Source organism: Geotrypetes seraphini, chromosome 2 (assembly GCF_902459505.1).
Source record: "Geotrypetes seraphini chromosome 2, aGeoSer1.1, whole genome shotgun sequence".
NCBI classification, from domain to species: domain Eukaryota; kingdom Metazoa; phylum Chordata; class Amphibia; order Gymnophiona; family Dermophiidae; genus Geotrypetes; species Geotrypetes seraphini.
This window is the reverse complement of record NC_047085.1, coordinates 229,725,166-229,738,676: the sequence shown is the minus strand read 5'-3', so window position 1 is coordinate 229,738,676 and position 13,511 is coordinate 229,725,166. Positions and strand designations below refer to the sequence as shown.

General features: G+C 44.8%; 1 protein-coding gene across 2 annotated transcripts in view; it reads right to left on the bottom strand.

Annotated features, from left to right (window-relative positions):
* Nucleotides 1-13,511, bottom strand: part of MYH9 (myosin heavy chain 9) — an 807,001-nt gene that overhangs the window by 67,556 nt on the left and 725,934 nt on the right. For both annotated transcript variants that reach the window (XM_033935132.1, XM_033935133.1), the window contains exon 37: nt 2,130-2,253. In XM_033935132.1, the coding sequence (XP_033791023.1) occupies nt 2,130-2,253 (124 nt within the window). The remainder of the gene's footprint in view (nt 1-2,129; nt 2,254-13,511) is intronic.

Below are 13,511 nucleotides of genomic sequence, written 5' to 3'. Positions count from 1 at the left end.
GCTTAAAAATGATAAATCCCCAGGACCAGATGGCATCCATCCGAGGGTAATCAAGGAACTGAAAGGGACTATAGCTGAACTGCCTCAACTGATAGCCAATCTGCTGATTAAATCGGGAAGGGTTCCAGAAGAATGTTACACCGATCTTCAAGAAAAGTTTGAGGGGTGATCCGGGAAACTACAGACTGTTGAGTCTGACCTTGGTACCGAGAAAGATGGTAGAGGCGCTGATAAAGGATTGCATCATTGAGCACCTTGATGAACATAATCTGATGAGGACCAGCCAGCATGGCTTCAGCAGAGGAAGATCTTGCTTGATGAACTTGTTGCACTTCTTCGAGGGAGTAAACAGACAGATAGACAAGGGTGACCCGGTCGACATTGTATATCTGGATTTTCAGAAGGCTTTTGACAAGGTTCTGCATGAACGACTACTTCATAAAATTGCGAGCCATGGAACCGAGTGTGAAATACTCATGTGGATTAAAAATTGGCTGGCGGATAGGAAACAGAGAGTGGGAGTAAATGGACAATACTCGGACTGGAAAAGTGTCACCAGTGGAGTGCCACAGGGTTCGGTGCTTGGACTCATGCTCTTCAACATATTTATAAATGATCTGGAAATTGGTAAGATGAGTGAGGCGATTAAATTTGCAGATGATACGAAGTTATTCAGAATAGTGAATATGCCCTTTTTGCTGCCGCCGCGCATTGCGCGGATGGCTTCATCAACTTGTCAACCAGTATTCCTAAGTCTCTTTCCTGGGGGGTCTTCTCCAAGGACCGCCCCGGACATCCTGTATTCGTGTATAAGATTTCTGTTACTGACATGCATCACCTTACACTTATCCACGTTGAACCTCATCTGCCATGTTGCAAACCATTTCTTGAGCGTGTTTGTCACGTTGCAGATGTTCGCAATCCTCCTGTTAGAAGAATAATGCAAATGTGTAAAGGTTTCCAGAGGTCATGGTAAGAGCGGATAGCGTAGCTGGTTTTAAGAAAGGTTTGGACAAGTTTCTGGAGGAAAAGTCCATAATCTGTTATTGAGAAAGACATGGGGGAAGCCACTGCTTGCCCTAGATCGGTAGCATGTAATATTGCTACTCCTTGGGTTTTGGACAGGTACTAGTGACCTGGATTGGCCACCGTAGGAACAGGCTACTGGACTTGATGGACCATTGGACTGACCCACTATGGCTATTCTTATGTTCTTAAGCCTCTATATTATGATGAATCAAAGCAGTTTTAAATTAATACATTTCTCCATAGGCAGCCAATGAAGTTTCTTGTCACTTTTTCTTGTCAAATTTATGTGCAGGTACTCATTGACTTACAACCTATGCGATTTACGACTGTTTGACTTTATGACACGTTTACGACAGTTTCCAGCACTTCCAAGTCTCGCTACGCAGCATGATTGTAAGCCAGCATCAACGTCTGGTTGCCTTTTTTCTGTCGCTGTGTTCCCGTGTGTCGCTCGGCAGTTCTGGGAACTTCTTCCGAAGTTTAAAAGGGGCATTAAGTAGCTTGTTTCGAACACTCCCATCAGTATTTAAAGGGTGCACAAGCTGTCGGTTCGAATCCGTTAAATATAATCTAACATAGGCCGACTTACGAACCGATCAACTTACGACCTGTCAGTTGGAACCAATTGAGGTCATAAGTCGACGAATACCTGTATTATGTTTTACATTATTGTAAACCGAGTCGAGCTCCATTTGGTTGATGACTCGGTCTATAAAACTAAGTTTTAGTTTGGTTTTTATAAAATAGACACACTATTGTATCTCTTCAGACCATATATCAATCTCACTGTAGTATTTTGGATCAGTTGTAATATATATATTTTTTTAACATTTTTTAATTTAAGCTTAAATACAAAGAATTACAGTAATCAAGTTGTGATATCTTCTGAACCACCAATGCAAAATGATTAAAAAAAAAATAAAATTTCACCTACTCAACTGTCTCATTATATACATGATTTTCTTCCATTAATTTGTGATTTGATCCTTGTATGTCAAGGAGGGGTCCAAAATAACCACTAATACCTTAGTTGTTTTTTCTACTTTGAGAAGCACCAGACTCCAATGTAATCCAATGTAAGCTCAAGACAAATGACTTACCTGTAAAGTAGCTTTTCTGAATCTGTCATTCACCATTTCTGTATTGCCCTGCTCCTCCTCCAGCTCTTCTTCCAGCTGTGCTATCCTAGCCTCAAGCCGGCGCTTTTCTTCCAAGGCCAAGGCCCTGTGGCAGAAGAGAATGCATTCATTTTACCATAGCTGACTTTAAATAAAATTCACATTAAATACAATAAAAGGATAAGCAGAAGACATTTAACAAACTGAAGGGAATGTGAACAGCATAAATGTGTTCAGAAAATCACCTTGTACCTGAAGAAGGTTTCATTTATGTTTATTTATTTATTTTTTATTTATATAGCACTTATATATCCTATGTGGTTTTACAGTCAGGTACTCAAGCATTTTTCACTATCTGTCCTAGTAGGCTCAAACTATCTAGTGTACCTGGGGCAATGTGGGGGTCACAAGGAGCAGTGAGGGATTTAAATCCACAAATTTAGGGTACTGAGGCTGTAGCTCTAACTACTGTGCCACACACTCCCCAAAACGTTCCACTATATGGTTGACATAGCAAAAGTGTTAACAGACTAGATATACAAGTTTTACAAGCTCCATGTTCGATCAGCAAGTGCCATACAGGGGGATAGGAGGGAGGGATGGAAAGCTGCTGCACATGGGGGGGTGGAGAGGAAAGAGAAATAATTGTTTGACATGGGGAGGAGGAGAGGAAGGGAATGCAACAAAGAGGTAGAAAGGTGTGAAAGGGAGAAATCCTGCATATGGTGGTGGAGAGGGATACTTGCATGGAGAAGAAAGATGTTGAACATAAGGCGGAGAGCAGGGAGAGAGAAGTGTTGCACATGATAATGGAGGGGAGGGAGATGCTGCATGGAGGGGAATAGAAAGGTTTGACCCAGAGCATCAGGCAGGCAAGCAGGCAGAGAGGGGGAGGAGGAAAGAGAGAGAGGAGACAGTGGGGAAAACCCCCAGAAAGGTTGGATATGGCAGTGGAAAGGAATGCAAAACACAGGGGAAACAAATCCACAGAAAACAGAATAATAAAAAGCAAGTGGAATTGTCCAATAAGGAAAGGTGCAACAAATAAAAATGTCTTTCAACTCATCTGGACAATCAGGTAATCCTTTATTCTTCCAAAAATACTCGACCCGACATGTACATGTTTCGGCCCTACGGCCTGCGTCAGGAGTCTTGAGGATCTTTGGGTATAAATAACCACGTGTATGGACCACTCTAAAATGCTTTATATATCAAAACGCTGATCGTTTTTCAGCAAGCATTTTGACGACGATTTTTTACAGCAAGCTTTCAGCCGACAGCCGACAGCGTTTTGATATATAAAGCATTTTAGAGTGGTCCATACACGTGGTTATTTATACCCAAAGATCCTCAAGACTCCTGACGCAGGCCGTAGGGCCGAAACATGTACATGTCGGGTCGAGTATTTTTGGAAGAATAAAGGATTACCTGATTGTCCAGATGAGTTGAAAGACATTTTTATTTGTTGCACCTTTCCTTATTGGACAATTCCACTTGCTTTTTATTATAGTGGAAAGGAATGTACAGAGATGAAAGATGGATGGTGAGCACGGAGAAAGAAGAAAACGTCAAATGGGCAGAAACCAGAGCTTGGGACCAACATGATTTCAATAATAATATGACCAGACAACAAAGGGTAGAAAAAATAATTTTATTTTCTAATTTTGTGATTAAAGTATGTCAGTTCTGAAATGTATATCCTGCCAGAGCTGGTGTTAGGCAGTGAGTGTGAGCTAGGACCTAACAGAGCGAGAAAAAGTCTTAAAAATTTTTTTTATTACACCACAGCGTCAGCGTGGGGTTGGAGGGCAAAGGGGGGTGGGGTGGGGTGGGTTAAGAGGCTACAAAATAAACCCACCACATCATTTGAAGAAAAAAAAAAAAGCCTAATTGGGCAAATCAAATTGAAAAATTGATTCAATAGGCTGAATTTAATCAAATTTATTTTTCCCTGAATCGGGCAGCACTAGTCAATACCACCAACTGCTGAACAGCTGAATCACACACAAATTTACTACCGACAGACTGCTAATCCAAGCCTTCACAGTGAGGGAATAAAGCCCTATGGTATATGGCTCAATTTTAAATTTCAGTCTGCATTGAACTAGGACTGAGGTCTTGAATTATATGGAGACCCTATTGGAAAATCTGAGAGCTCAAAGGTAGAGGAAGTTTAAGCAGCAATGGAGAAGCCATATAAAGGAAAACATTCTGTATGACTTGCCTGTTAATAGAGAACTAATATGCAGAAACAGTAAGCCAAGAGAATACCCAACAATAATTGAGTACAAACAGATGTTAAAATGATTTCATAAAACCTGCCACAGCCATATTTTAATTAGAAACTTGCATTAGGAGGTACATAAAATGTTCTACAAACAAACAAAAAAATTTACAGAAACATTACTTTTAAGTTTCAATAAATGTGTTCCAAAGAACCAGAGTATTCTGATCTGAAATCATACCAAACATGTTACCATTGAACAATTAAAATAGTGAAACAATCATGCCTGTGACATTCATGGAGCCAAACAATACCCAAAGTGTCCTAACACAGTGTTTTTCAACCACCGGTCCATGGACCGGTGCCGGTCCACAGAAATTTCCTGCCGGTCCACAGGGCCAGCATGTGCATCAGGCCCAAAACAGTGTTTTTCAACCGCCGGTCCACGGTGCGATCGATGCGGCGTTATCTTCATGCCAGCTCCCTCTTCCTAACTGATTCAGTGCACAAAGACACAGGCAGTGGCTCCTACGGGCATCCTGCGCCTGAACCGGAAGCCTTCTCTCTGACTGCAACATCAGAGGGAAGGCTTCCAGACGTGCAAGGTGCAATTAGTACTATTATGGGGGCGGAGCCTGGGGTAGAGATTGGGTAGAGATGGGTGGGGTCTGGCCCACGACTTAGCCCCGTGTTCTTCAACCGCTGGTCCATGGACCAATGACGGTCCACAGAATAATTCTTTTATTTCTGCCGGTCCATAGGTGTAAAAAGGTTGAAAAACACTGTCCTAACAAATCTACTATTCTTCATATCCTAAAGGTCTCACTGGCATCCAATTGAACACTGTGAGTGAAACAGAATGCAGGCATAGAAATATGACAGTGTGTGTGTGTCCAGAATGACATTCCTATCTACTAAAAAAGATATTAGCGAAATAAGAACCTAATCTCTTTTTCTAGTGGCAATAGGTATGTTAAGAACATAAGAATTTGCCTCCGCTGGGTCAGACCAAGGGTCCATTGAGCCCAGCAGTCCGCTCACGCGGCACCCATCAGGTCCATGACCTGTAAGTGATTTTGTCTAACCCTTGGATTCCTACTTCCTTATATCCTGAAAACCCTCTTCTTCCCTCTTATCTTTGCCCTTTTTGCTCCTGTGTCCTCCTTTATCTGTAGCCCTCAATCCCCTTATCTTTCAGGAATTTATCTAGTCCCTCTTTGAAACCCCTTAATGTAGTCTGTCCTATTACATCTTCAGGGTTATTCTGGACAAGTGGGACATACAAAAGCAGTCCCAAAAATCTAACGTGGGACCACTGCACCAGATTGTAACACTGAGGACCCAAAAGCCAGAGTCCTCCCTTGATGCTACATCCACTCTAAAGATAGAAAATGAATGTAGAGTGGACCAAGAATTTTTTCAGCCTCTCTTTTCAATTGTTTTCAGTATGAGCTTTTTAGTATTTTTTGACATCATGTTTTTAGTATCGCATTTGATGCTCCCTTATTGGCCAGCTGAATGACAGCTGTGATGTTATTAAGTCTCTTTTTTCAACTTCATGTTTTTACAGCTGCACTTTCTTGATGCTTGTCTTTATGATGTTTGCATCTTTACGTTGTTATGTAGGTTATTTGAATCAGTATGACGATGTTCTTTCTGCCATTGAGAACTGGTGGAAGAGTTAGCTTTTTGAAATGTCCTCTAACACATTTTTTAGTGAGTTCCCTCTATTAAGCCAGAATTTTGTTATACTATTTATAAACATGAAGTTAAAAAAAAAAAAATGTGATGTGTTCTAACAAATTAAATCTTTTATATTTATGTTTTCAGAGACCATACCACCCTGTAAGATTTTGAATGCAAATATATTCGGTTCCCTGACGCAGGATCGAAATGGGCCATGTCGGAACCTCTGACTAAGATAAGTCTCTTATTTATGAGTACATAGTGGAAAGGAACGTTTTTGACTGCTGTTAGCAGCAAAGAAAGTTATTTTTTTATTCTTACATCATCGAATTATATGCAATGACTGAGTAGTGAGGTGATATTCTTGGGGTTCGCCCCTTGTTTTTGTCTCTGAGCATATTTTTTGCACTTTATAAATGATCATTAAATGTGTATAAGAAAAATGTTGAATGTATTGTAGGAGTGATTTTGTGTTATTTTTGATACACTCTTTAATCACTCCAATAGATAGAGTACCAAGTTTTTGGTTTCCCCATTTATTTTTTGGACTTAGCTAGATTTGTCAGCACAAAAAGATGGCCAGATAGCCTGAACTCGCTGGCGACCTCAAGATGTTGGAGCACTCAACATCCAACTTAAAGAATCTGATGCTTTTCTCCTTGGGACCTGTGGACTGGAAAGCTGGCAATCCCAACTTCCTGAGTGACAAGGAATGCTGAAATCTTCGGCAAAAAGAATGGAACGGGGCACAAAACTCCAGCTTCAGTAAATTCGAGGAAAGGCTCTATGCAAGTAAAAGGCTTGCAACCTCAAGACCTTTCTTGTTGAGGCAATAGTCACCAGACAAACCATTTTGAGTGTCAGATCCATCAAATACACGTCTCTCAGAGGCTCAAATGGAGCCTGACACCCTGCAAAATTATGTTACGACCTCAAGAAGGGAATGGAGGTCTCCCCAGGGGCCTGAAACATAGTGCTTCTTAAAGGAATCTGGCTATGTCTTGATAAGACTCCAGACTAGCTCTTCAGTCTTGAGCCCTAAACAAGGAAGTCCCGCTACTTGACCTCTAAGGGACACCACTGAGAGTCCTTTAGCAAGGAATTGCAAGGTCGAATGGGACAAAACTGGAGGCTTGGCTCCATCTGGGATCTGAGAATCTCTGTCTGACTGGGTGACCAGAGAATTGGATAGAGGATGTGCGCTAAATGTGGTGTATTTAGATTTTAGCAAAGCCTTTGACAGTGTTCCACATAGACATCTAATAAATAAACTGAGTGTCAATGGGATGGGTCACAAAGTGACGGGCTAAAATGTTTCTCCTGGAAGGCAACAGAGTGTAGTGATCAATGGAGATCGCTCTGAGGAAAGGGATATTACAAGTGGTGTGCCCTCCAGGTTCTGTTCTTGAGCCTGTTCTTTTTAACAGTTTTATAAATGATATTGCTGAAGGGTTGTTGGGTAAGATTTGCTTCTTTGCGGATGATACCAAAATTTGCAATAGAGTAGACACGCTGGATGGTGTGAATTACATGAAGAAAGACCTGGCGAAGCTTGAAGAATGGTCTGAAATTTGGCAACTAAAATTTAATGCTAAGAAATGCAAGGTCATACATTTGGGCTGCAAAAACCAGAGGGAACAGTACAGTTTAGGGGGTGAAGAACTTATGTGCATGACAGAAAAACGGGACTTGGATGTGATTATATGTAATGATCTTAAGGTGGCCAAACAGGTTGAAAAGGTGACGGCAAAAGCTAGAAGGATGCTAGGTTGCATAGGGAAAGGTAAAGCCAGTAGGAAAAAGGAGGTATTGATGCCTCTGTATAAGACTCTGGTAAGACCACATTTAGAATATTGTGTACAATTTTGGAGGCTGCATCTTCAAAAAGATATAAAAAGGATGGAGTCTGTCCAGAGGAAGGCTACTAAAAGGATTAATTAGGTTCTTACCTGCTAATTTCCTTTCTGTTAGTTTGTAGACCTGTATAGTTCCTAATGGATGGGTTATATACCTCACTGCTACCAGTAGGTGGAGACTGAGATCAAACTTGTATATCAATACAGCTTCTCCTCTACTGATCCAGTCTGCCGAATAGCCAAGCAGAACCTAGGATAACTGAAAACGGTAGAACACACTCTGAACAGGAGTGAAGAAAAACAACAAATATTCATAAACCTCTGTTGGAACATGTGCAGAACATAAACCTGGTATAGAAAACATCCCCACAGCTCACCAGCTGAGCCATAGCCGCTGTTCTTACTTCTCACTGGCCCTAGAAAAATACTAGAACCTGCAGAAAAATTCAAAATCTGCATGCGAGTAAAAACCCGCAATCACCGCACAAAGACAGACAGGGTAGGGAACTATACCGGTCTACAAGCTAACAGAAAGGAAATTAGCAGGTAAGAACCTAATTTATCCTTCTGTATCGCTTGATAGACCGGTATAGTTCCTTATGGCTGGAACACACTAAAGCAGTACCCATTAAGGTTGGGACCCCCCAAAGGGCCGATACCAGAACACATTCACCGAATACCACATCCTGATGCGCTTGAACATCTACACAGTAGTGTCTGACAAAGGAATGCAGAGAAGACCAGATGCCAGCCTTACAAATATCCACTGGAGGAACTAGAGAAGATTCAGCCCAAGAAGCTGCCTGACCCCTAGTGGAATGAGCCTTGAGGAAATTCCGGAATAGGCTTCTTCTTCAAAAGATAAGAGGAAGCAATAGTTTCTTTGATCCAGCGTGCAATAGTAGCTCTAGAAGCGCCATCCCCCTTACGAGGGAGGACCCGCGAGAAGGACAAAGAGATGATCTGATTTCCTGATTTCCTGGGTCCTCTGCAAAGAAGAGCAAAGGACCCGACTGACATTCAACTTGCGCAGCTGTCTTTGCTCAGAAGAGCCCTCCAGACTACCCAACACTGGGATGACTACAGATTGATTGACATGAAAAGGAGAAACAACTTTTGGCAGAAAGGAAGGAACAGGCCGCAAGACAACCCGCTCCCTAGAAAACTCCAAGAAGGGAGCCCTACAAGAGAAAGCCTGCAGCTCAGACACACGTCTAGCTGAAGTAATGGCCAACAAGAAGACCGCTTTGAGAGTAAGATCCATCAAAGAGCAGTCGCCCAATGGTTCAAAAGGAGGGCACACTAGAACTGACAGAATCAGATTGAGATCCCAAGATGAAACAGAGGGCAGCACAGGAGGCCAGAACAACAAGTGAATCACATCAGGAATGGCAGTCAAACGCTGACCTTTCACTAACCTCCGAAAGGCTGACAAGGCCGCAAGCTGAACCCGGAGAGAAGACCAAGCCAGTCCCCTATCCAGGCAATCCTGCAAAAACTCTAAGATGTTAGGCAGGGAAGCATGAAAAGAGACCACCCCATGTGCATCACACCACTCCTCAAAATAGACGCCAAACCCTCACATAAGCCTGAGAGGTTGAGAGCCTCCGTGACTCCAAGAGATTTGAGATCACCCCTTCTTACCTAGGCGACCCCTTTCAAGAACCAAGCCGTAAGACAAAAGGAACCCGGATCAAACATTGGAAAGGGATCCTGAGTTAGAAGGTTGTCCAAGAGAGGCAGAGGAATTGGATCCGCCATCAGATGCCTCACCAGATCCGTGTACCATGGCCGACGAGGCTAATCTGGAGCCACCAGTACCACGAGACCTGGATGGCGAATTATGCAGAGAAGAACTCTGCCTACTAATGGCCACAGAGGGAAAAAATTGCTTGGTAAATTTAAAAACTATTAAAAAGTTGGCTTTTTAAGGAAGCTTTTAACTAAGTTACATGCATTTTATATACCCCCAAGATTTTTTTTTTTTCTTTTTTATAAAAAGAGCTATAAGTAAAATCGAGCAGGTAATCCTTTACCCATCCTTCTGTTTCAATATCCTACCCTGTTTGATTTACTTTATAAATTGTATTTAATCCATTTTATTTTTTCCTTGTGTTTGGCTGGTATATAGTTGTGTAAATCAATTGTCCGAGTAATGTGTTATTCTTATTATGTTATCCCAATTTTTAACAGTTTTTGTAAATCGCATTGAAGTAAGATTTTGTGATCAAATCAAAATTTTATTAAACTTGAATACATACAACAGCCCCTTCGTTGGCCATGGCTGAACCAGAGCATCCAGGCCCTTGGCCTGACCATTTCTGCGACGACTGAAGAAGTGAGGTGTTTTGGCATTGACACTTGTGGCCACCAGATCCATGAGGGGCTGATCCCAAGACTGCACTATCAAATGAAAAGCCACCTGCCTTAGACACCACTCTTTGGGACCTAGCACGTGACGACTAAGGAAGTCCGCTTGAACATTCTCCACTCCATCTATGTGAGGTGCTGATATTTCTTGAAGATGTGACTCCGCTCAGACCATGAGCAGAGTTGCCTTCTGTGCCAAAGTGCTCCTGGTGCCCCCCTGATGATTGACAAAGGCCAACGCTGTGGCATTGTCTGAAAGAACCCTGACTAACATGCCCATAAGAAAGGACTGGAAGGCTATCAATGCCCAACGGATAGCTCTGGTCTCCAAGACATTGATCGACCAAGAAGCCCCCTCCTCTGACCAGGTGCCCTGAGCTGAGTGCCCTAGACACTGGGCTCCCCAACCGATAAGACTGGCATCTGTGAGCAGCACCATCCACTGCGGCTGTTCCAGACTCACCCCTTGTACAAGATGGGGAGTCTGGAGCTAAGCCCAGAAGTGGAACAAGGTGACCCAGACTGTGCCTCTGAGGCAACCACCTCCGAAGTGCATACTGAAGAGGACACATGTGGGCCCACGACCTCCTCACCACATTGAGGGAGGCCACCATTAACTCCAAGACTTGGAGGAAATCCTGCGCTGAGGACTCCGGGACACCATAAGCAGGCAAATCTGAGATTGTAAGTTGCTTACTCAGGCCTCTGGAAGGAAGACCTTCCCCCCAAGGAGGCGAACAGGACACCAAGATATTCCAGGTGCTGAGATGGAAACAACCGGCTCTTTGCAAAGTTGACTACCCATCCCAGCAACAGCAGAAATTCCACCACCTGAGCCATGACCCTTGTGCTCTTCTGGAACGACTTGGCTCGAATCAGCCAGTCGTCCAGATAAGGATGAACAAGAATGCCCTCTTCGACCACCATCACCTTGGTGAACGTTTGTGGAGACATGGCCAGACCAAAGGGAAGTGCACAGAACTGATAATGTTGCCCCAAGATCACAAAGCGCAGGAAGCGATGATTGGAGGCCCGAATGGGAAAAAGCAAGTAGGCCTCGATCAGATCTAGAGAGGTCAGAAACTCCCCCGGCTGAACCGCCAGAATCACAGACCGCAGAGTTTCCTTGCAGAAGGAAGGCACTTGAAGAGCCCTGTTGACCCCCTGCAAATCCAGGATGGGTCGAAAGGTCCCTTCGTTCTTTGGCACCACAAAGTAAAACAAGTACCAACCTGTGCTCCACTCCCGAGGGGGAAATGACACCACCAAGTGGAGATCTAACAATCTTGGAATGGTCTGGCGAAAAGCCTGCTGCATCCATGCCACCTGCGAGGGAGAAGCTAGAAAACAGTCTGGCAAGAACCCCAAGGGCCGGGCAAACTCCAGAGCATAGCCGTCCCGAATCACTTCCAGAACCCAATGACTGGACACGATGTCTGCCCAATTTGGATAAAATTCTCGAAGCCATGTGCCCACCGGAACAAAGACGGGTGCTGGCAAGGAGTCATGGGGCAGGATGGGTGGCAGGGGACCTGGTGGGGGCGCTACCTGCATCCCGGCAGGCCCCACGAAAGGACTGTATGCGCTGGAAGAATCTGCCTCTAGAGAGCCCAGCAGATGGAAAAGAGGCAACCCCTCTACCAGAGCAGATGTGGCAGAAATCACGCCCATGTGCAGTGCCACCTCGAGCCAGTGGCCTAAGCACCTGCCACTGTGTGAGCATAAGATCCTGAGTATCCTGAAGCATAGGAAAAGAACGGGAAGCAGAGCGGATCCCCTGAAGCAAGGGGTCCACCGTACATGGGGGCTCTGACACAGGGTCCTCAAAGTGCAAAACCGAGGAGACCTGCACAATTAACCCATGAAGCTTGTCCCGCTGAAAAATGTGCACCACAGACGCATCTTCGCCAGATGGGGAGGGTGCTCGAACCCCTCACGGGCAGAATCCGACCCCCAAAAGAATCCTGGAATTCTCCCCAAAAGGTCCAGGTCCTCATCAATAACATCTTGCTCCTCTAGTTAAAAATCCTCATTCCAAGAGACTCTCGGGTGTGGGGATGAGAGAGTAGTAGAGGGGGGCAAAACTGCCGCTGTGTGGGGCCGCACCGGGGAAGACATCAAGGGTAACTCCCCCCCCCAGTAGACATGGAACCTCCTGCCGCCAGCACATAAGATCTTCAAAGTGCTAACAAAAGGGGGAAAAGACACCCAGCGGCCCTAAGGGACTCCCTGCCCCAGCAGGGGACTCTGACATACCTTGCCCCTGTTTTACCAGAACAGGGGGAAGGTCACCTGAGGTAACAGAGGAAGGAGGAGGTTCACGCCGAAAATGGACTGAAATTGCCAAAATCGGAGTTCCTGCGGCCTCCCACGGCTGAAAAGCCTGGAATTTTCCCGATGCTGAGGCCGAGGAACCGATTGACACGAAAAGGGAATCACCTGCCAGACCGGCAGTATGGGAATCCTTTCTCTCAGACCGTCGGCAGCTGGGGAACCCTCCGTGTGGGCGTCGCGGGAAGCCCAGGCTTCCCTGCAATCCGAAGCACCATCAACGGGGTGCCCTGGCCGCCGGCAACCGCTGCCAATGAGGCTGACCTTCTGCTCCGGCCTGCACAACGCTTACACAGGCCGGCTGCGAGCACCTCACGTATGGATCACAATGAGCACTTTTGCCCTTTAAAAATGCTCATTGTGTCGGAAAATGCCCTAGCTGCAAGAAAAAGTGCCGGTTAGGTGAGAAAACCACAAAATAAGAACATGAGAATTGCAGCTGCTGGGCCAGACTAGTAGTCCATCGAGCCCAGCAGCTGAGCCCCAACTGAGTCTAGCCTTACCTGTGTACATTCTGGTCTAACTTGTCTAACTTTGTCTTGAATCCCTGGAGGGTGTTTTCCCCTACGACAACCTCCGGAAGAGCGTTCCAGTTTTCCACCACACTCTGGGTGAAAAAGAATTTCCTTATGTTTGTACGGAATCTATCCCCTTTTAACTTTAGAGAGTGCCCTCTCGTTCTACAGGGAAATGAGCCATGTAGACTGGCACGCCTCAGGATATTTTTTTCAATCAGAACAGACTCCACAGCTCTCAAGCTGGAGGGCTGACCAACCAGGGGGCCAGGCCGCCTGCTGAGGCCCCTAGAAAAATATGGAGAGGTGGAGGAAGGGACCCAGCACGAGACCCACCGGCTTTAACATCCCTGAGGTTGGACGGACCCTAAACAGGACCCAT